At 43.5% G+C, this 24,716-nt stretch overlaps 1 protein-coding gene across 1 annotated transcript in view; it reads right to left on the bottom strand.

The window, feature by feature from the left end:
* Positions 1 to 1,877: 1,877 nt before the first annotated feature.
* Positions 1,878 to 24,716, bottom strand: part of piwil2 (piwi-like RNA-mediated gene silencing 2) — a 115,439-nt gene continuing 92,600 nt past the window's right edge. Inside the window, exons 16-22 of the mRNA XM_060907469.1 lie at positions 14,238 to 14,339; positions 14,006 to 14,122; positions 11,046 to 11,134; positions 6,341 to 6,446; positions 4,213 to 4,466; positions 3,492 to 3,599; positions 1,878 to 2,134 (exon numbers count right to left, since the gene is read on the bottom strand). Of these exons, the coding sequence (XP_060763452.1) occupies positions 1,978 to 2,134; positions 3,492 to 3,599; positions 4,213 to 4,466; positions 6,341 to 6,446; positions 11,046 to 11,134; positions 14,006 to 14,122; positions 14,238 to 14,339 (933 nt within the window). The 3' untranslated portion in view covers positions 1,878 to 1,977. The remainder of the gene's footprint in view (positions 2,135 to 3,491; positions 3,600 to 4,212; positions 4,467 to 6,340; positions 6,447 to 11,045; positions 11,135 to 14,005; positions 14,123 to 14,237; positions 14,340 to 24,716) is intronic.

The raw sequence follows: 24,716 nt of genomic DNA, 5'->3' as shown, positions 1-24,716 counted from the left end.
GTTTCGATAAAATAGAACGATGCGGGTACTTTTGTAAGAACTGTTATGATTGGCTTTTGTTCTCTCCCACACTCTTGTAAGAACGGTTATGATTGGCTATCATGCTCTCGCCAGCGATGTTTTGGCCAATTACATTGTAGATAACACGTATTCTACCGCGAGACTTAGCGAGACTAAAGATGGCGAAAATGTAAACATGTAACATCGTCGTACGCTTGGAGTATCACGAAGGAACATACCCCAACCCCCCTCAATGAAAAAAAAAAATTTCAACGGATTTGGCATAATATCGATTTTTGCTCAGAAAAAGTGGAAATCCGCCGAAAAGCGGAAAACTCTCATCCCTGAACAATGCCTCTTACCAAGTTTTGTGAAATTCCTCCAAAAATTGTGAGAAGAGCTGGTTTCAGAAAGCGAGCACCCTTCCTGGGACGGACGGACGGACATCACCACGACATAATCCCCCTTCGGGCCTTTTGGCCAGCGGGGGATAAAAATGAAAACGCACCATTTGTAAGACTGAGTTTTTATTAGGACAGAATTGACCGCTTCTGGTGCTGACATTGTACACCGCGTTAATGTTTCACGTGTTTATCTTGATTGTTTAAAAACAAGCCAACACAATGCAGGTCCTCACGGACACTCCGTCACGGCTGTTTATTTAACGTGTTGGCAGCCAGCCTGGAGCCGAGCGAGACCCTCGGATTCACTTATGGCCCTTTTCCACTACCCTTTCTCAGCTCGCTTCAGCCCGACACGGCTCGCGTTTCGACTACCTCAGAACAGCACGACTCAGCTCGCTTCAGCCCTGCTCAGCCCCCAAAACTCGCACGGTTTTGGAGTGGGGCTGAAGCGAGCCAAACCGAGCCGAGTGGGGCTAGGGGTGTGAGGAGACACTCCCCTGTGCACTGATTGGTGAGGAGGAGTGTCCTCACACGCCCACACACGCCCCGCGAGCGCGCTGGGATCTGTAAACACCGTAAACCCGGAAGAAGAAGAATTATGAATTACGAGAATTTCTGAAGCCTTATGCGCCTCGCCTCATGTATACGCTCTTGCCAGTATCTGTTGGCGTTGTCGGTGACAACAAGCCACAGCACCAAGACCAGCAACACTAACGACTCCGTGTCCTCCATGTTTATTGTTTACTATCCGGGTCGTGAGACTACCGCTTAAAAGGTCACTGATGTCACTGTTTGCGCCGCTTAACGACATCACGTGACGTCCACCCACTTTCGCTAACTCCACCCAATGTGTCCACCCACTTCCAGCCAGCACGCTTCAGCGCGGTTGTAGTCGAAATGCAATGCCAACAGCCCCACTCAGCTCAACTCAGCCCGACTCAGCACGGCACGGCTCAGCCGCGTTGGTAGTGGAAAAGCGGCATTAGCTGTGAGCCAGTGCCTGCTCTTCTCTCAATATTCCGGTGTTCGAGCATAAAAACATTAAAATGTTCATGATTTGTATCGAATCTTATTATTTCATTAAATCACTTGTTCAGTTTCTCCTCAAAAGGGTGTTAATGAGTTTAATCCGATGTGTTGTGTTGGAGCACGAACCCAACACAGTGCAAGTCTGATTGTTGGATCTTCTCCTTTCCCACAGTGTCCTCCATGTGAGAGATCGACACCGCTGGTTTACGGCGTCCTAAACGTACCTTCCATCTCATTTTGTCCCTTTCTAAGAACTGTGCATTACTTAACCAGTGTGTTACGCGTTTGATTCCTCATCTCCATCCGTGTGTCCTGGGCCGCTCGGCCGCGCTACGTTTGGGATATTTTACAAAACCATCACCAAGACAAATAAGGGTGCAAACAGGTTTTATTTCACATCTCCAACAAACTGGGCATGGTACATACAATTACTGAACAATTTCTCTAAAGGCTATAAAACTTCAACAAACAGGAACAACAACAACAACAGCAGCAACAACAAAAACCGCAAAAAAAGTGCTGCGAAGAAAGTACTGCGAAAAATCTACAGGAAGTAGAGTTTGTCACAGAGCTGGATGGCGGGTTCCGAGTGGAGGAACTGCGCTGACAGGTAGGCCAGTTTGTGCGCGTACTTGCACGGGGCTGGCACACGGATCGTCCCGGGCCAATTCCAGTACAAGTGACACATCTTAAACGTCAACCTGTGGGAGAAACGTCAAAATCATCTCATCAGTGTCTTCTTTATTACATACGACATACTGACAGTCATTTAAGATCACCGTGTAATGGATCTGACCCGGAAATAAGCCCCGCCCTCAGCTAGAACTGAGGTTCTGAGGGCTTTAGTAAACATGATCTACTGCTCCTTTAAGTCCTAAAATATCATGTCATACAGGGTTAAGAAAAATCGAAACATCACACTTACTAGCTATAACTAAGGCTGTCGAAGTTAAAGCGATAACATGTTAGTAGGCGTATCAGACTCTCGCTGGCTGTGGTGTGAAAATTGTCCATGCGGACGCTCATCTAAGTTTCCAGATCTGTCACTGCTTAACTCTTGAATATTTTCTATCATGAATATGATCATTAAAAAGCTTATAATCGCTGCTTTCCAAAGAAATGTATCTGATTAAGATCGGTTCAGTACTTTGGGAGTAACGGCAGGTTGAAGTCGGTACAACGGAGTAAAAACTCTGCTCGCGGGACGTCGGGAAACTGCCGGTGCTTTTCTTTTTGAGTCACGGGAAAGTGCTCAGTCTCTCTCTCTCTTCTGATTGGTTTCCCACTGAATTACTCATCAATATCCATCAGATCACTTTTATAGGGATGTTCTCTCGCCCTCACTGTTTCTGATGAAGGATTCAGCAAAATTTTCCGTCTGCTAGTGTTGATGTTCTGATTCACGGGAGACTTTGAAGTGAGTTTGCGTAGCTTTACCTACTTATTTTTTTCAAATCAAACTCATCTCATCTCATTATCTGTAGCCGCTTTATCCTGTTCTACAGGGTCGCAGGCAAGCTGGAGCCTATCCCAGCTGACTACGGGCGAAAGGCGGGGTACACCCTGGACAAGTCGCCAGGTCATCACAGGGCTGACACATAGACACAGACAACCATTCACACTCACATTCACACCTACGCTCAATTTAGAGTCACCAGTTAACCTAACCTGCATGTCTTTGGACTGTGGGGGAAACCGGAGCGCCCGGAGGAAACCCACGCGGACACGGGGAGAACATGCAAACTCCACACAGAAAGGCCCTCGCCGGCCACGGGGCTCGAACCCGGACCTTCTCGCTGTGAGGCGACAGCGCTAACCACTACACCACCGTGCCGCCCAAAAATTTAAAAAACCCACCCCGTGCGTGATTAATCGTGAGTTAACTATGGACAATAATGCGATTAAATATTTTAATTGATTGACAGCCAGAGCTATAACTCATATCTAAGGCAGCATTTCTCTCTGCCGGTACTTTATGTAACAATATTTTTATCTTTATTCACACATTTTTCTGTACCAATGTGTGTTTGTGTGCGCGCATGCACAAGTGTGTGTTACCTCTGGAGGTGGTCCGGTGTGAGATTCGCGGTGTTGTAGATGCACACGTAGTGCGTAGGGAAGCCACAGCCTTGACGAATCATGTGAGCCATGAGATAGAAATCCACCCTAAAAAAAAAACCCACAACATAATAATAATAATAATATTATTATTATTAACAACAAACAGAACATCAAGGATGTAGTATGTGGCCTATATAGTGAATAGGATGTGGTTTGAGACACACTCACAGTGCACTGACCATGATTATGTCGCCTGTACAGTGAAAAGGATGATTTGTGACACACCCACAGGACAACAGTGGTGTTTATGTGGCTTATATAGTGAATAGGATGTGGTTTGAGACACACCCACAGTGCGCTGAATGTTTATGTCGCCTGTACAGTGAACAAGACATGACTTGTGACACACCCACAGGAGAACAGTGGTGTTTGTGGCCTATATAGTGAATAGGATGTGATTTGGGACACAGCCACTTTGGATTGACGGCGTTTATGTGGCTTATATAGTGAACAGGACATGACTTGTGACACACCGCACAGTGCAAACACAGTGTTTGTGGACTGTACAGTAAACAGGACGTGATTTGGGACGTGTCCAAAGTACACCGGTTTGATTTTTGGCACGGCTGGCGAAATCTCAGCCGGGATAAAAAACACTTTGCACTCGGACATGTAAGTGGACAGCAACGACCCCAGCCTTGATTTGTCCAGAACCTACCAGTCTCTGTGTGTGACGGTGTGATCAAGCACGGTTCCTGGTTGAGGTGTTCCGAACCGATCGCCTCCGTATGTGTACAGGGTCGTGTTGAGCCTCTTCTGCACGACGATGAAAGCCAGCTTCGGCTCGTAGTTGGGGAACGTCTCGAAGCATTTGAGGATCTGCGGGATCTCGTAAAGCTCCACGGTCTTCAGCTGACCGTCTGAAACTCCGTCACGGTAGATTACGACCTTCTCCGGGAAGCTGTGGTTCACCTGGAGGAGATTCAAACAAGATAGATATTTATAATCTTGTTCATTGAAGTTTCTAGACATTTTTTTTTATAATTCTCTGGATCTTAAGACACACCTTCAGAAAGTCTGACTGCTTAGAAACAAAATGGTTATTTTGTTTTAATGAAGCAGAGACATGATTTCATGCATGTCCTACTTCTAAAATGTCACTTTAGTGCCCCCTAGTGGTCATGGGCAGGTTAGCGTTTGTCCTGTTAGCTCAAAAAAGCTTCACTGTTTTCATGAGCAAGTCCTGGGCTCTCAAAACAAACAAACAAACAAACAAACAAACAAACAAACAAACAAACAAACAAACAAACAAACCATGCCAGGACATTTCTAAATAAATATAAGTAAACTTGCTAAAAAAAAAAAAAAAGATAAAACAAAAAGACAAGTGTTGCCAGACAAAACAAACCTCGCCCGGCAGCACTTATTTTATATGTTGATAACGGTAATATTTCTCAATCATCAGCTGTCAGGTTGTAGTCCAATGAAAATCCATGACCTCCAGTTTGACATTTCAAAGTCATTCAAGGTCAAAGGTCATTGTGCCAAATGAAAGCCCATATGGTACTTCCTATAAGTTGATAACGGTAAACGTCTGTCTACCATCAACCGTTTTCAAGTTACAGTACAGCCCTCGGAAAATCCGTGACCTTGAGTTTGACCTTTCAAGTTCAAACTCAAGGTCAAATATCATGGTACCAAATGAAAGGCCATATGGGAGTTCCTATATGCTCATAATAGTAAACATCTGTCTATCGGCAACCGTTTTTGTGGCGACAGAAAAGGAATATTTGTGATTAACTTTTCCATTTTTAATAAAAGGAATATTTCATACCTGCCAACCTTGAACAAATTTTATGAGTACAATTTTACAATTTCATGAGTACCCCCCCACCCCGGCGCGCATGCGTCCCCACAGACCACAACCAGCAGACCAAAAACACACTTTCAATCCAGTTTTACTGATTGACCTTGGGAACATAGTCCAGTTTTGTAAAACATTCCGATTGGTAGACTTTGGGAAACTGTTACTGATGGCTCTTGGGAACTTCCTTCCGTTTTGAAAAGCACAACAAACATTAAATACATGTGCAAATGAAATGAAATTAAACCAGAGCCACTCTTTCAAAATAAATAACACATTAAATTAATGGGGCGGCACGGTGGTGTAGTGGTTAGCGCTGTCGCCTCACAGCAAGAAGGTCCGGGTTCGAGCCCCGTGGCCGGCGAGGGCCTTTCTGTGTGGAGTTTGCATGTTCTCCCCGTGTCCGCGTGGGTTTCCTCCGGGTGCTCCGGTTTCCCCCACAGTCCAAAGACATGCAGGTTAGGTTAACTGGTGACTCTAAATTGAGCGTAGGTGTGAATGTGAGTGTGAATGGTTGTCTGTGTCTATGTGTCAGCCCTGTGATGACCTGGCGACTTGTCCAGGGTGTACCCCGCCTTTCGCCCGTAGTCAGCTGGGATAGGCTCCAGCTCGCCTGCGACCCTGTAGAACAGGATAAAGCGGCTAGAGATAATGAGATGAGACGAAGTGTTTTATTCCACGATTACAATTTTTTTCTCATCATCATGACATCGTATTTTTTTTAAATTCTGTTTAGTTACATTTAATCTTGTTAAAAGAATGTCTGTGAAACAAGTTGTCACTAGCGGCTATAAAGAGTCGCTCCATCCTCTTATCCAGCCTTAAGATGAATTCTGTGGTATTTTAATGACATGAGTCTCATGTTTAAGACCTTTGTACGTTTAAAAAAAAAAAAGATTACACACAATGGAAAATAAAGCACATGAAAACTCTTCGGAGAAACACACGTACATATGCACGCCTCAGTGCGTGAATCTTTTACCTCGTAGTATTTCTGCAGGGCAGCCAGAAGACAGACTCGGAAGCCGTTAATGATCTCCTCGTTGGGCATCTGGAACGCAACTCTGGAGTACCACTTTGTCATCAGGCTGAAAGACAGAGTGGAAGACTTCAAGAAAAATGAATTTTCTTTAAAAAGTCAGAAAGGCTTCCTGTGGGGGCGCTGTGGCTCAGTCGACTAAGGCGCCATGCCATAAATCCGGGGACCCAGGTTCGATTCCGACCCGAGGTCATTTCCCGATCCCTCCCCAGCTCATTTCCTGTCTCTACATTGTCCTATCAAATAAAAAGGTGAAAAAAGCCCAAAAAAAATCTTAAAAAAAAAAAAAGAAAGGCTTCCTGTGGTGGTGACGTATACGATGACGTCAGGTAGTGGCCGCTTGGAGCAACTCAGCTGTTTATATTCTCTTTACATCATAGTTTTACAACTATTTTACCGCATTTATCAGTTTTTAAATAAGTATACATACAAATGCCACAATGACGCTAAAAAGAAAGCACAAGGTGGAACTAGACTGCATTTCCACAGAGAAAACGCAAAGTGTGCTTGATCAGCTGGGACAGAGGGTCACCGACAGAAACTGGATCAGACATGAGACCTCACACTGATGTTTTTTTAATTTATTTTTTTTACATGATCGAAGAAAGTGTGTTGCAAAGTGTGTGTAGTGTGCATGTATGCGCCTGCGTGCTCTATAATCTTTTTTTTTTTTTTACATGAACTACAGCTGGTGCTGGGTAGATTAACAGAAGGGGTGTTCACACGGCAACTTTTACTCCGGTGTAGCGCCGGGGCTGCCCTGGTAGAGCGTTCACACGGTACAAAGTTATACCGGTGTCGCCCCTGAAAGCTGCTTAAACCGGTGCAAATCTAACCGTGCTCGGGAGGTGGTTTAAGAAATTTACTCCAGAGTAAATGCTAGTTTGCGGGGCAGCACCGATATAAAATGGGACGTCTGAACGCTACAGGGGTAGACTCGCTACGCGTGAGGAGAGTTGATTACATACGGGCATTGCATAATTTGCATCCTGGTATTTTGCGCTTCCAAAATGCCGAATATCAACAACAACAGAACTGCGTGTCTTCCAGTGTTGCCAGATTGGGCGGTTTTAAGTGCATTTTGGCGGATTTGAACATGTTTTGGGCTGGAAAACGTCAGCAGTATCTGGCAACACTGGTGTCTTCATCCACGTTGTTTTCCCGGCGCTTGGTGATGCCATGACAACCGGGAAAAGGAAGTACATTTTCACGCATGCGCATATTTCATTTCCACATTATTACTATCGTATAGCACAGTCGCAAAAACTGCCGTGTGAACGCAAGTGGGGCTGCACCGGTGCTCACACGCTTCTCTCTAGTAAGCAGGTTTGTGACGTGTGAACGCTCCACAAAATTTACACCGGTGTAAGATATATCGCAACAAAATACATCGGTGCAGCATCGATGCAAATATGTGCCGTGTGAACACCCCTAGAGTGTGTGTGGCATTCCCCCCACTGACTTCCATTCATCTCTCCCCCCCTCCCTCCTCAATTCAAATTAATGGGAGTTTTGGGAGAAAAACTTAGTGTCGTGCCATGCTGCACACCTCATGCTCTAAAATCGGTTTTAAATCATGCCACACTCTCTGTTAAAGTGCTGATGACACGTTTTTGACATCTTTGGCGATGTTTTATAACATAAAAAGTAATTCCCGATGATCCATATATTAATTCACGAAGGCGCCTATTTTACAAGTTATGATAAAAAACGCGGCTATTTGGGCAAATTTGACGGGGCTGCAGCACCCAGGAGACGAAAGAGGAGGAGGAGCTATATGACATCAGCGAAAGAACCTTCCTCCTAACTTACCAGTTTGTTGTTGATGCGACAGGTGTTCAGTTTGTCATTATTAGTATTTTTATTATACATTATAATTATATATATATATATATATATATATATATATATATATATATATATATATATAGTTATTATGCCTTCGCGTTGTGTTGCCGGCTTTTGCTCCAAAACCCACAAGGATGGGGTAAGTTTATTCAAGTTTCCCAGAGATCCCGAGCTGCATGCGAAGTGGGTGAAGCAAGTCAGGCGCACTCGTGACAAGTGGGAGCCCTCACCAACATCCGTCCTGTGCTCTGAACACTTCGATTTGGATTGTTTTGACACCCTTCCCAGCTTAAAAGAATCTCTTGGGTGTTCAGTTCAGCACAAACGTGTGTTACTACCATCAGCAGTGCCTACACAGTGTTGCCAGATTGGGAGGTTTCCCGCCCAGTTGGGCGGTTTCAAGTGAATTTTGGTGGGTTTTGAACATATTTTGGGCTGGAAAATGTCAGCAGTATCTGATACTGTTGACGTTTTCCAGCCCAAAATATGTTCAAAACCCACCAAAATGCACTTGAAACCACCCAACTGGGCGGGAAACCTCCCAATCTGGCAACACTGCCAGTATTCCGGAGGGGGTCTACTAGTAGCTATGCCGGATCCAAAGACAGTCCTCCTGTCAGAACATGTGTTGTGAAACGACATAAGATAAAGGTACGTAGAGCTGTAGATTCTACATGATAATCATAAATGTAATCATAAAGTCGGCGTGATATCAGTCATGTATTTGCTTGTGAAAGCTTGCGGCTTTCATGTAACTGCCGCCTAGCAACGAGAGGCAAAGGGTAAAGAGGGTAGGCTATCATAGATTCTATTCGGAAGAGATCAACACAATTCTAGACTCCCAGAAGAGGAAGAGCTAGCACTAGAGTGTTCACCGGCGTTTTCATGCGCCATTTCCATTGAGTAGAACCAGAGTAGAACAGCCAGTGAACCGCAGCGTGTTCTTCCGCTGACGTCACAACATGGCCGCGAGCCACGGACCCAGTTTTCTTGCGCTGTGCAATTAAAAGTTGGATATTCGCGTAACAACAGCTTCTTTTCACGTAATTATAACAGAAATCTAACATGTTTGCCATGTTGTATAGTTTATTTAAGAAATAGCATAGAGTCATGTTCGTGTCATCAGCCCTTTAATCTGCCCAGCACCAACTCTTGTTAAAAAAAAAAGGGGGGTTTCAAGCACAAAGCATCATGTCACCCTTTGAGCTGAGCCATTTTAAACAGATTTTTATTTTCTCTATTGGAAAGAAAAAAAAAAGACAGAAAAATGACAAGAACAAGAGAACAGAGGCGTCTATCCAAGAGCTGTATACAAACGCACTATATTGCTCCAACTCTGGACATGTCAGAGTTGGAATGGTGTCGCTATCTTTTTTTTAAGACAAAGACTTTTCATTTTACAGGTCTCTGCACGACGCAGTTTACAGGCAACTCACTTCGTGGACTCATGGCCAGTGATGGGAATAACGGCGTTAGAATAAATGGTGTTACTAACGGTGTTACTTTTTTTAGTAACGAGTAATCTAACTAATTACTTTTTACATCGTTATAACGCCGTTCCCGTTACTTACAATAAAATACTATGCGTTACTTTATTAACGCTGTTCTCATCTGGCACGCTGCTCGTTCAGCCTTTCTTTCCTCTGCTTTCGTGTGGGGCGGGGAGACACGAGACAACAGCACAGTAAGCCAATCAGAGTAGATTTGGACAACATATGTAGGTAGGCCACGCCTACTGCACTACTGCGCGCTCTTTCAATCGGAAGACACAGCGATGGCGAGCGGTCAGCCCAACACTGCGCTTTCACATTGGAAATACAGCCAGTACTTTTCATTACTTGAAATAAAAGGCAAGTGTGTTTACGTGCAATGCACATTATGTCGAGGAACAAAGCGTTTGTCCTCGTCAGTGGCCAGTAATTAGTAACATAATTTTAATAACTGCAAAAATATATTACATTTGATAGATGTCTTATCTCACATTGTCCCACAAAAATATTAATATAGTGTGGATAACGTTACTAATTGGTTCTGTTAAGTGTCCATTTCAGTCATTAAACACATTTAACATTCACTTTTATTATGATTACACTAATTGAATTTGATTTTTTTTTTGAGGGGGAACAAAATGTAACGGAATAATTACTTTCCCTGGTAATTAGTTACTTTTATGACAAAGTAACTCCGTTACTAACTCAGTTACTTTTTGGGAAAAGTAACTAGTAACTATAACTAATTACTTTTTGAAAGTAACGTGCCCAACACTGCTCATGGCTACTTAGGGACAACAGTAAGGAGAGTTATTAGTGTGCTTGCTAAGCACAAAGCAGCAAGAACCACACTATAGTTCTTCTTAAAGTTACTTTATTCATAATAATAATAATAATAACAATAATAAAGTAAACTTAAGAACAATAGTACGAGATCAGCAGTTTCTGAAATACTCAAACCAGCAGTCCATCGGGCTCAAACCAACACCCATACCACAGCGAAAGAAAGAACGTCACACTTCACTATGAGATCACAGTTTTTCCCGTTCTGATGTTTGAACATTAATGAACCGAAGCTCTTGATTTGTATCTGCGTGATTTGACGCATCGTGCTGCTGTCGAGGGATCGGCTGATTACAGAACAGCATCGAACAGAACAGTAGGTGGACGGATGGGTGTACCTAATAAAGTGGCCAGCGAGTGCATGTCCTGTGTTATTTCACATAGTTTTGATGTCTTCAGTATTGTTCTACAATGTAGAAAAACCCACGAATGAGGAGAGTAGGGGTGTACAAACTTTTGACTGGTACCTGTTCAGACTCGCCACGAATCCCATCACAGATCGGGTTTTCCTGCTGGTGTCGTGATGGACGTCCACGCCGATCACCATCAAGTGTTTCTGTGCAAAAGGTAAAAAGGCGCCAATTAATTTAGTTGGTTCATATTTAATTGGACAGTTAAGGACATTTGATCTGGAAAAAAAAAATGATGACACAAATGAAGTCCTAGCCGTTTATGGCGTAGTTATTTATTCTGTCCACGGTCACTGGATATGAGCAATCGTGCGCTCTGATTGGCTACTCTACCACTAGGATATCAGCTCATATACTGTGAGTAGAGAAAAACAAAATGGCAGCACGTGTTGCTGAACCAACCGAGGACGAAACAAAAACTACTCGAAAACAAAACCACAAAAAATACAAAAGCAACAAAATATGGAATGAAAGTATTTGATAGCAAGAACGCATCTTTCTTATTTTTCAAGAATTATCATCACATTTTTCCAGAAATTGCTCCTGTCGTTTCGCTGGTTTCTTTACATTCGAAGTGGAAATGATTTTAGGAGTGTTCACACGGCAACTTTTACTCCGGTGTAGCACCGGGGCTGCCCCGGTAGAGCGTTCACACGGTACAAAGTTATACCGGTGTATACCCTGAAAGCTGCTTAAACCGGTGCAAATCTAACCCTGCTCGGGAGGCGGTTTAAGAAATTTACTCCGGAGTAAATGCTAGTTTGCGGGGCAGCACCGATATAAAATGGGACGTCTGAACGCTACGGGGTAGACTCGCTACGCGTGAGCAGAGTTGATTACATCCGGGCATTGCATAATTTGCATCCTGGTATTTTGCGCTTCCAAAATGCCGAATATCAACAAACAACAGAACTGCGTGCCTTCCAGTGTTGCCAGATTGAGCGGTTTTAAGTGCATTTTGGCGGATCTGAACATATTTTGGGCTGGAAAACTTCAGCAGTATCTGGCAACACTGGTGTCTTCATCCACGTTGTTTTCCCGGCGCTTGGTGATGCCATGACAACCGGGAAAAGGAAGTACATTTTCACGCATGCGCATATTTCATTTCCGCATTATTACTATCGTATAGCACGGTCGCAAAAACTACCGTGTGAACGCAAGTGGGGCTGCACCGGTGCTAACACGCTTCTCTCTAGTAAGCAGGTTTGTGACGTGTGAGCGCTCCACAAAATTTACACCGGTGTAAGATATATCACAACAAAATACATCGGTGCAGCATCGATGCAAATATGTGCCGTGTGAACACCCCTTTTGTTGGACGTTTTGTATAAAAGTTTTTATTTATCGAATTTGCAAAAAAAAAAAACTCCGTTTCTCAAAACACAGTGAATGTGGATAGAATAAAACAGTTATTCCACTCAATCTCGTCGTAAATGGATTATAGACAACTCGGTGCTACGCACCTCTTCGGCCATCAGCTCATGTACGACTCGATTTCGTGGAATAACTGTTAATTAGCTAGCGGGGAAGGAACTTGGAATTTCCGTCCTCCCTCCAACATCGCAGCTCACAGCATGAACCAAAAACAAAATAGTATAATAATAATAATAATAATAATAATAATAATAAAAAACACATGCTGTCTACACTGGTATTTGCTTTAAAGCCATCAACATGCAGCAACCAGGGTTCTTGCAGGATTCAGCAAGTTAAATTTTAGACCTTTTTTAGACTTTTTAAGACCATTATGAAACATTTTTTAGACCAACACGAAGCATTACAACCTGCCCTACCCCCGCCCTTCCCCAAAAAAGACAATCGAGTTCAATTCTCAAAACAAAGTCATTTGTATTGGTAAACTGACTATCAGGGATACAAACTAATTGTGTTCTTATTTATGTCATATGGCAACATTAGTACAACATTAGTACATTATGTCACATAGCAACAAAAGTACAAGACAATAGAGTGATGTTATTTGGCGAATGTTGAACAGCTGGACCAAGCAGCGATGTTGGCTGGAATACTGACAAAAAGCTTGAGATCGGCTGGCGACATTGCGAGCTCTTCACAGCAATCTGATGTTTTCCAGCTTTAGCGTGGGACTCCAGGGCCTTCACGCCTGAAGTCCCCAACTGAATTATTTTCCTGCAGACTTTGCAGCGAGCCGCATACCCATCACCTGCTGTGGCTTCTAACCAGTTTCGAAATTCTTCACGTTCAAGCCAAGCTTCATTAAACTGACACTTTCCCATTTTACTCACTATTACTCGACGCGCTATCCACACTCTTCGTCGCACTGCCAACACAACCGCTAACCTTCTCTGACTGCCACAGACTGCATAAACTCGGCGGAAACTTAGAAGGTAGAACTACGGTAGGCGTAGTGGACAAACTGGACCGTTGCATACTTGCCGCGATCATCGGTGATTGAAGTTTTTTAGCAGGCAGACAACAACGCAACCGGCACATTTTTTATTAATGTTTTGCAGGCACTTCTAGGAACGGACTGAGCGGATGTAAGAATTTTAGACTTGGATAAATTAAATTTTAGACCTGGGATGAAAATGTGTGTGTTTTTTAGACATTTTAAGGCCTAAAATTTAACTTTCTGAATTTTAGACTTTTTTAGACCCCGCGGGAACCCTGAGCAACATTTCTGCTTGATAAATCTTGATGCTTCATGAATGAAGAGTGTTTCTTCCCCACTTTGTGACTTGAAAGCACAGAAGCTGAAAATGATGTAATTCCGAGTTCCCACTTCCGAGTTAAGTCGAACGCAGTGCAACTGCATCATTCTCGCCATTTTGTCCCAACCATTTAACCACCATCCGTCCCGTCCAGTAAAGATGGTGACGTTCACATGGGTTAAACAACCAAACCTCATCCCGTTCGGTCACTTTTGTTCCACATGATCACGATTACAAGTCTGTAATTATTTCTGTGCTGATCTTTTGAAACTTGACCAACCCTCTTTCTCCAAATCAGCAAATACACTGAACATAAACATTTTTCACCAGGGGAATGTTGACCGTCCAAAGCTCTCCTCCCAGCTTGCAGTTGATCTGCAGGAGGATCTTCTGCGCGATGCTGCGAAGTTTCTGCGGCTGCGAGATCGTGCGCACGTTGATCGCCTGAAACGAGGAAGCAGAGTGGCAGAAATCCAGTTACCTCACAACACGAGTCTCGATACAATATACAACGTGCACGCTTTACTTAACACGCACGGATTTTAAAGGAACAGCAAACCTGCGAGGGACACGGACTCTGAACGCAGCAGAGCTTTTTAATCGCGCTGTACAGGTCGTCTCGGTTTCCGGTTATGATGCAAACCACCAGCTGGACGTTGGGCTGAAAATACAACGAGACACAGATCAGTTACAGAGACTCCCTCACAGAGAAGAAAAAACGTTTATTACATATAATCACCTGAGATAAACACTAGCTCCTTTGGTACTTAATAACACCATTCAACTAAACAGCGCTTATGAAGTTTGTGGACAGCTAACCATTGCACCCGTATGTCCTTGTTGAACATCTCGTTCCAGATTTATTTCCCGTTTGCAGTTATAAAACTCTCCACTCTTCTGGGAAGGCTTTCCACTAGATTTTGAGCCGTGGCTGTGGGGAAGAGCATTAGTGATGATCGGTGAGAAGGCCTGGGGTGCAGTTCATCCCAAAGGTGTTCAGTGAGGTTGAGGTTGAAATCAGGGCTCTGTACAGTGTACAGGATCCTCCAGTTCTTCCACTCCAACATCCATGGAGCTTGCTTTGTGCACAGGAGCTTTGTCGTGCTGTATGGAATCAATTTTGTTTCAAAATGTTCATACAATACTTTTGAAATATGTGTCAGATAACGTTATCCAGGGACACATGTCTGCCTGGGGGCATTTTGAGTTATTGACAGATTCAGAAAGTACAGTTTCTAAGCTTTCCAATGATGCCTTCCATGTGGAGATCTGACAATATTTGAAGAATGTGTGGCCTTTTGAAAGTGCATACCTCTTAAAACAGAAAAGGGAGAAAATCGCCCTCAAAGTTTTCCATCTCAGCTACTCTGGGTGCAGGGCGGGCACATAATGCTGCTCATTTGCATGACATTAAGGAAAGCCCTACCCCCTACGAGCTAGCACGATACTACTTTCATGTAAACAAAGATCACCACGTCAATTTTCCTTCCATGCAAAGTATACCCAACACAATTATGAAGTACAAAAATAAGTCCTAAAGTATACTTTAACGTTTTGTGGTTGAAAAATTACTCACACCGTAAGAAAGAAAGATAGCACAATGATAACACAACTAAGGCCCAATCCCAATTCTAATTTCTACCCCTACCCCTCCCCCTTGAAACTGAGCTACAAGGGATAGGGCTTGAAATTCAACCCTTACGTATTGGGATAGCCCTTCAACGATCGCATACGTCATCGCGTACCTCCGTCAGCGTTTACGTTAGCAAAACGCGACCAAATGCGTCATTGGCTGCGACCAGCCGCTACAGTCAGAGCCAGAGGCAGAACCAGAAATCTCTGCTGGCAGGGTGTGATTTTTTAACTAACACCACTGAATGGGATATCTTTGGTGCTTCGTGTACCACGTCCGACAGAATGAGGTGTCAGAACACTCATGTAAACAATAAAAGCGAGAATAATAGAACAAAACGTACGCAGACAAGCAACCGAAAACAATACTCACTCCCAAAGCTTTTTAGCAGCAGCTTGGATTTCAGAAATCGCTGCTCATTCTCAGCTCGAAAGCGAATCAAGCGGCGTGTTTCCTCTGGATAACAACTTAAAACACGTAAATAATGGAGAAAATACATTTATGACAATCTTTCGCCGCGGGAACCGCCATCTTTCTGAAATCCGCATGAAATCTCACTGAAATCCGCATGGCATTGTGGGAAATCACTCAAACCCCTTCGTTCGGAGTCAGCTCCAGGAAAATCTCCGTTTGGAGGGGTACAGAAGCCCTACCCCTTCCCCTACCCCTCCGCGTTAACTGGGATTGGGATACCCCTACCCCTTCACGTGAACGCGCAAAATGGAGGGGAAGGGCCAAGGGGTTGGTCCAAGGGGTGAAATGGGATTCGGCCTAACACTATGCTAGTTTCATGTAAAGCCTCGGTCACAACCGGCCGGTCTACATGCAAAAAACTCAAGAAACGCACGGAGAGCGTGCATGAAACGCACGAGAGCGCGCGTGTGACGTGCTGATTTTCGAGCCGCAGACCGGCCGCAGAGGTTCTTTGTCATGTCAAACAAACTCTACGGGCGCTTACGTTTTTTTTCAGGTTGCAAGACAAACTTACGGCCAACGCGCGTCTTTCTCCATGAACAAAAAAAACAAACAAACAAAAAAAAACGCAGCAATTTGGGAAACGCCAAAAATCGCACGGCCAAAAAATCGTACGTCCGGTTGTGACCTAGGCTTAACCAAACCACAACACTCTCCGTTACATGCAAAAATAACCACACAGCCTTAGATTAATAAACTCACCCCATCAGAAAGAGAAACGGCGCCTTGCACACACCAATGCCTCCGATGGAATGTAGTCCTAGAACGGTCCGTGTATCATCCGATCATTCAAGTATTCCATTCAATCTGGAAAACGAGGTTGCGGTTTTTTTGCTAGAAATGGTGATCTCCGATGTAAATACCGTGTGTCTGTTTGCTTCGCGGTGTTTCAGCTCCTCTGTGCTCTGTTTAGTAACTCATTCCATAGTGAAATTACACGCCTGTATGCAGCTTAAGTAGCCACGAGCTCAGCTTGTATCATACAGCTGATTCGCGAAAAAAAAAAAAAAAAAAAGACTTAAATCATCATGTGAATGGCCCATATGGTAATTTACCCACACCCTCCAGCAGGCTACAGTCCTGACAAAAACGAGGCAATTTGCAACAAAAAATGTATGCTTTTCCAACAAAACAATCTATTATCTGAAATACTGATTGCATTCTTCAAGATCTCAACTTGCACATGATGGAAAAAAACAAAAATCACAAATTTCGAAAAAAAAAAAAGCTTCTTTTGCGATTATCTCGGATTCGTTTCAGCCGACATGCGTCCCTGGATTTGGTGAGGGGTCACATATCAAACAAAAATGACAAATCAAAATACAAAAGTCAATTTTTTAGACTGGCAAACAAATTATTCATGTAATCGTGCAAAATATCAGTCTATTACTCTTCAGAAACCTTATATTTTTGTTCCGTGTCTTTCTCGGTTTTGTTTGACGTAATTTATTTTGGTTGCGATTCCAGCTTTCTCGTTTGCGCTCCCTGACTTTTTGCTTGCAGTTTTGGCACAAACTTCACGTGCGGGTGGGCTGTCCAGGAATGCATTCCCATTGGCTAACTTGTGTTTGACTGACAGCTACGTTCAGCCATTCCCCCGGAGGCTGTTGCGGCCATTTCCTACTCGGATTCTGGCGGACTGTTTGACGAGTGACCGATCCATTGATGGTAAACAAGGATGGAGTGGACTTCAGTGGCGACTATGATATTGAATTAATTCAACAAAGTGTAAGTGCGGGACAAATGTGTTCTATGTGTTGCAGTAGTGCACATTATGCAGGCGTGTTTAACGTTAGCAAGACAGCTATTATATTGGGTAGTGGAGCGAAGTCTAACATTTGACTTGCCACGAAACACCTGCATAATGTGCACTACTGCAACACATACAACACATTTGTCCCGTACTTACACTTTGTTGAATTAATTCAATATCATAGTCGCCACTGAAGTCCACTCGATCCTTGTTTACCGTCAATGGATCGCTCACTCGTCAAACAGTCCGCCAGAATCCGAGTAGGAAATGGCCGCAACAGCCTCCGGGGGAATGGCTGAGCGTAGCTGTCAGTCAAACACAAGTTAGCCAATGGGAATGCATTCCTGGACAGCCCACCCACACGTGAAGTTTGTGCCAAAACTGCAAGCAAAAAGTCAGGGAGCGCAAACGAGAAAGCTGGAATCGCAACCAAAATAAATTACGTCAAACAAAAATAAAAGGTTTCTGAAGAGTAATAGACTGATATTTTGCACGATTACACGAATAATTTGTTTGCCAGTCTAAAAAAATTGACTTTTTTTTAATTTATTTTGATTTGTCGTTTTTGTTTGATATTTCAAAAGTATTGTATGAACATTTTGGCACAAAATTGATTCCATAGTGCTGGAACAGATTAGTTCCAGTGAAGGGAAATTGTACTGCGAGAGCATACAAAGACATTCTACACAATTGTGTGCGTCCAACTTGACGCAAAGGTTTGGAGACGCAGGGTTCCTACTGGCGCTCGTCATCAGGCTTGCAGTACTCCAGTCCAACTCGTGCCCTAATTTTAAGAACTCGTGACTCGGACTTGTGCATTCACTGCATTCGGACTTGGATTTTTTTCTTTATTTTTTGTAACATGCCATAATAATTTGGCATAAGATATTTATATCTATATTAACTTTTATACTAATTTCATGCAAGAGTGTCACACTTGCGCACCCTGGCTCGTGCATCAGATAGACTCTCGGGCGCGCTCCGGACAGCGCATGCACGCAAAGCGGACTCTCGTATGTGCGCCGTAAATGACTCACGCCTGCACAGGATTAAGGCGCAATCAGCACGTCTATATAAAAACTGTGAAAACACACTTACTTTACGAAGTATTGAGTTGCTGACACGTTACCGAGCCTTATTTCCTTGTTTGATTTCCTGTTTCTCGTCTTTGATCCTGCCGAGTCTACGATAGCCTGTTTGTGCCTCGCCTGACCTATTGCCTGCCGTTCTGGATTGTTTACCGTCTTCACTTGTATTAATAAACACACCTTCTGCACTTACAGTGCCTTGAAAAAGTATTCATACCCCTTGAACTTTTTCACATTTTTCCACCTTACAACCACAAACTTAAAAGTTTTTTATTGAGGTTTTATGTGATAGACCAACACAGAGTAGCACATAATTGTGAAGTGAAACGAAAATGATAAATGGTCTTCAAAATTTTAAACAAATAAAAATCTGAAAAAATGTGGTGTGCATTAGTATTCAGCCCCCTGTACTCTGATACCTCTAAATACAATCCAGTGCAATCAATTGCCTTCAGAAGTCATCCAATTAGTTAATCGAGTCCTACTGTGTGTAATTTACTCTCAGCATAAATACACTTGTTCTGTGAAGGCCTCAGTGGTTTGTTAGAGAACACTGAAGAACAAACAGCATCATGAAGACCAAAGAACTCACCAGACAGGTCAGGGATAAAGTTCTGGAGAAGTTTAAAGCAGGGTTAGGTTATAAAAAAATATCCCAAGCGCTGAACATCTCAAGAAGCACTGTTCAATCCATCATTCAAAAATGGAAAAAGTATGGCACAACTGCAAACCTACCAAGACATGGCCGTCCACCTAAACTGACAGAGCGAGCAAGGAGAGCGCTGGTCAGAGAAGCAGCCAAGAGGCCCATGATCACTCTGGAGGAGCTGCAGAAATCCACAGCTCAGGTGGGAGAATCTGTGCACAGGACAACTATAAGTCGTACACTCCACAAATCTGGCCTTTTTGGAAGAGTGGCAAGAAGAAAGCCATTGCTGAAAGACAGGCATAAGAAGTCCCGTTTGCAGTTTGCCAGAAGCCATGTAGGGGACACAGCAAACATGTGGAAGAAGGTGCTTCGGTCAGATGAGACCAAAGTTGAACTTTTTGGCCTAAATGCAAAGCGCTATGTGTGGCGGAAAACTAACACTGCTCATCACCCTGCACACACCATCCCCACTGTGAAACATGGTGGTGGCAGCATCATGCTATGGGGATGCTTTTCTTCAGCAGGGACAGGGAAGCTGGTCAGAGTTGATGGGAAGATGGATGGAGCTAAATACAGGGCAATCCTGGAAGAAAACCTGTTGGAGGCTGCAAAAGACTTGAGACTGGGAAGGAGATTCACCTTCCAGCAAGACAATGACCCTAAACATACAGCCAGAGCTACAATGGAATGGTTTAGATCAAAGAATATTCATGTGTTAGAATGGCCCAGTCAAAGTCCAGACCTAAATCCCATTGAGCATCTGTGCCAAGACTTCAAAATTACTGTTCACAGACGCTCTCCATCCGATCTGGCTGAGCTTGAGCTATTTTGCAAAGAAGAATGGGCAAAAATTTCAGCGTCTAGATGTGCAAAGCTGGTAGAGACATACCACAAAAGACTTGCAGCTGTAATTGCAGCAAAAGGTGGCTCTACAAAGTATTGACGCAGGGGGGCTGAATACTAATGCACATCACATTTTTCAGATTTTTATTTGTTTAAAATTTTGAAGACCATTTATCATTTTCGTTTCACTTCACAATTATGTGCTACTCTGTGTTGATCTTTCACATAAAATTTCAATAAAAAACTTTTAAGTTCATGGTTGTAAGGTGGAAAAATGTGAAAAAGTTCAAGGGGTATGAATACTTTTGCAAGGCACTGTACATCCGTCTCCCAACCATCTCTGACAGAATACTTCACGCTCCCTGATAAAGAGAAGCGTATTCATCTGTTCATACGCCATGTTCAGGAACAAACTAATGTTAACGGCGCTGAAACAAACAGCCACCGTCAAATGGTGCGGTTGCAGTCTTGGGGCGTATTCACACCTACGTTGTTTGGTCCGGACCAAACGAACCAAATTTCCCTTGGTCCGGACCTTTTGGGTTGGTCTGAATACAAACCACCGAACTCTGGTCCGGACCAAACAAGCGGACCGAGACCGAGCTGCAAGGTCGGACTCGGTCCGGACCAAAGGAACCCTGGTGCGGATCTTTTGGAGGTGTGAAAGCAGACCGGACCTAATCCGACAGTTTTGCTTTTTTGTACCTCGGGAGTTTCCGTCGTTTGTCGAGCATTATGGGAAACAGAGTCTTGACACTCCACCGCAAAGTGCAAACACTGTTTCGGTTGTCAAGGGAACCTTACAACAGTCGTTCAGTCATTCAGACCAGTGGTAGGCTAGACTACAGAGTACAAAAAATGAGTAGGGGGCAAACGTGGGCCGAGGAAGAAACGCGCACCCTTGTGGATATATGGGCAGATGTCCACATATCTGAGCTTTTGGAGAGAACACACAAAAATGCCGACGTGTTTGCTGTATTCAGTGAGAAAATGAAGGAGAAGGGGTTCACGCGCTCCCCAGAACAGCGCCTTGTGTGCGTGTCGTCTCTGACCAATAGCTGAACGACCTCAGGGCGCGTGGCTTTGTTGACAGATTTTGGTCCGCTTACTAAAATGTACAGTGTGAAAGCGAACCGCACCAAAATGAAAAAAATAAAAAAAACCATTTGGTTCGGACCAAAGCAAGTGAACTATCGAACTATCCTGGTCTGAATACACCCTTGGACTCGACTCGGATCAATAGTGGACTCGACTCAATTTTCTTTAATGACTCAGACTTGAACACTGGTGACTCAAGACTGGACTCGGACTCGAGGTTTAATGACTCGACTACAACACTGCTCGTCATTGACGAATATCACGGACCAAGAGAAAATTACTAGCAGTCGTCACAAAGACGACATACACGCGTCGCTATCGTAAGTCATCTTTTATAGAAATCCTTCCACAAATCCCTCCGTTTGCTGAAATCCAACCCCAGTGAAGCGATGGCAGGAAGCCAGAGTGCAAACAATGAGCACGTGCTTGTGACCAATAAAAATCGACTCCACATAATGACCAAATGCGCGCCAAGCTTTTGACCAATTGCAGTGCGTCTTATTCGGCCTGGCGTGGTGTGATTATATCTCTGCATGAGCTGAACAATGGTGCAGTCTAAGCTGGGGAAGCTTTTTTTGAGCGAGCTTCTTCAAGATGATTTAAGGGCTGAAACAGCCATGGAGGAGGTGCACTCAGAGCTCCGCCCATCCCCGAGCACATCAGACAGCGTCAGTTTAAAAAAAAAAAAAAAAGCGCCAAAGTGAAAGTGCCGTCAGCCGGTCAGTGACTGAAGGGCTCGGTGTTTCCAGCTAGACCCCGAAGCCGCCGCCAGGCGCTGCTAAAACCGCCATTTAGAATTTGAGCCGCCGCCAGCCAATAATTTTGTAAGCCAATTTGAGCCGCTATCTAATAAAATTTGGCTGAGCCACTAAGAATTGTGTACATCAAATAATGGGTTTATCCACATCATGAGCTACAAGAAAAGTGACACAAACATGATCAACTGTACACACTAGTAGTAACACAATAGAGATGTATAGGCATACACTGTAGAGATTTAGAACTGATATCACAGCACAGAGAGCCACCACAAGCTTGCCGTTGTGACTACCTGTCTGGCTTCCCGCCCCTCACACCGTTACCACGATACACTGGGGAACCCGGGAACCCACCCAGAGCATCAATCGACTCCGATATCGACGAGATGGCTGCATTCTTTGCCGCTGCTGAGGGAAAGTGTAAAGGTATTTTGTTTGTTTCACATACTTCGAGATTGATAAAAAAAAAAAGTACTCCACCACTCTACTTTCATCATAGTAAGATAGCTGCCAGTCCTTCACTGGTCATTGCTAGTGAGAGTAGATAGCTAGATGCCTTCCTCGAACAATCCAGATTAGCTTATTATTAGCATTGAACTACAATCTTGCTAGATTTATATTTACAATGAAGTAAGAGACCAGGGGACCTGTGGTAAATATGATTTCACGTTAAATGACCCGTGTGTGTGTGTGTGTGTGTGTGTGTGAGAGAGAGAGATAATAATAATACATCTAAGTACTTATAATAAATAAATGTAATAAATAAATAACTTATAATCAATAAATGCTATCATAAATACACCATTTGTTGTAGTACAATCAGTTTTTTAACCAAACTGTGTTGTGGAAATAGCCTATGTATCTGTGTAACCAGTGCACTGCATCTTATAATCAATTGAACGTAGACCATAGGCGTGAAGAAACAGTATCAGCCATTTGTAGCCATAAACATTTTGGTGGCTGCAGCAGCCATTAAGGTTTTGGCTGAGTCAGCTAGCCAGCCAATAATTTCATCAGCCAGCCATTATCCTGAAAACAAACGGCTTCGGGGTCTATTTCCAGCGGTGTGGCGTGTCGAGTCCCCGTGGCGATTCCTTCATTGTTCCAAGATTCTTCTCAACTCTGTTCAATTGTAAATCAAGTTGTGTGTTGAAGTAAAGGCTAAAGCAAGTCCTAATACCTCTTCTGAATAATTCTCTGCTAAAATAACCTTCAGTGAGCTCAAACTAAAGAGGTTTATTCGAGCTTGATGGTGCACAGGGGCCCAAAATCAAGTCTCTCTTATCAGAATCTGGAGTGGAGCCTAAATTTTATATGGAATCGAGAGGGCGAGCTGTATCTCTACAGATATTTGAATTGTGCCAGTTTGGTTGGTATAAACCTGTATTAAGTCCACTCTGATGTGTCGGTAACTAAGAAAAAAAAAAAAGACAAAAGTGCTCTGAGAGCACAATATCCCCCGCTGGCAACTATGGGCCCGTTTACACGAGGACGCTGTCGGGTAAAAACGACTAAATATTTTATCGGAAGTGCCTTTCGTCTACATGGGGACGGCGTTTCCGAGGCTGAAAAACAGAAAAAATTGAAAACGCCTTCCAGAGTGGATAAGTTAAAAACAGCCCCCGTTGCATATCTGTCTAAACTACCCAATACCCGAAACTCTGCTCGGATCTGCTCACATCGGGTACGCGTTTACGTCATACATATGTCATATACTGTACATGCCAGCCCGGGAAGTAAGAAAGTAAGTAAAAAAAAATAAGAGCATGTCTGATTACATCGATCCAACGGACCTTCAAGCTGCTCTGGCAGCTTTAATAAACGTCCAGGAGTCCTTCGAACATCTATACCGAATCTGCACATATACCGTTAATGAACAGAGGCGGGTATAGTATGCTCTTACTTTCTTACTTACCATAGCCAGAGTAGTCAAAGTTTTCACAGCGCAGATGTGCAGATCAGACAAAACGGAAGACGTTGCGCATGCGTGCAGACATAGCGGAGGTCTTTCACAGCACCACCTAGCCGCCTGGCATGCACATCCAATTGAATTCCACACATTTATGCGTCACCGTATAGACGCAGATTTCCTCCTTGAAAACGGTCGTGTAGACGCGGAAAAAAGTGAGAACGAAAATGGACTTTTGCGTTTTTGTTTCAGACCGTCCCCGTGTAAAAAGTGGGCCTATATTGATGCTATAAGTGCTTAATACGCTCTCATGAAATCGTCAAAGTACAAGTTTGGTAATCAAGGGCTGTAACTCTGATAAAATGTGACTGAATTGAACGAAATTGCAATATGCGTCTTACCGACATATAATAAAGAATCCTGTCAAGTTTCGTGAAATTCCTCCAAAAATTGTGAGAGGAGTTGATTTCAGAAAGCGAGCACACCTTGATGAATCTGCCAAAGTACAAGTTTGTTAATAATCAATCAATTTTACTCTGGGAAAATTTGCCCAAATTAAACGAAATTTCAACATTCGTATAACTGTCATATAACAAAGCCTTTCGCCAAGTTTGGTGAAACTCCTCCACAAATCGTGAGAGGAGTTGATTTCAGAAGAACGTCCACCCTCATGAAATTGTCAAAGTTATTTAATCAAGGGTCAAAACTCTGGGAAATTTTTCACAAACGAAATTAAATCGCAACATGCGTATTACCGTAATACAACAAGGTCTTCGAGAAATTCGTCCAAAAATAGTGAGAGGAGCTGATTTCAGAAGGAAAACACACACACA

This window comes from Neoarius graeffei, chromosome 24 (genome assembly GCF_027579695.1).
Source record: "Neoarius graeffei isolate fNeoGra1 chromosome 24, fNeoGra1.pri, whole genome shotgun sequence".
In the NCBI taxonomy this organism is placed as follows: domain Eukaryota; kingdom Metazoa; phylum Chordata; class Actinopteri; order Siluriformes; family Ariidae; genus Neoarius; species Neoarius graeffei.
The sequence above is the reverse complement of the archived record's forward strand: the minus strand, read 5'-3'. Positions and strand labels throughout refer to the sequence as shown.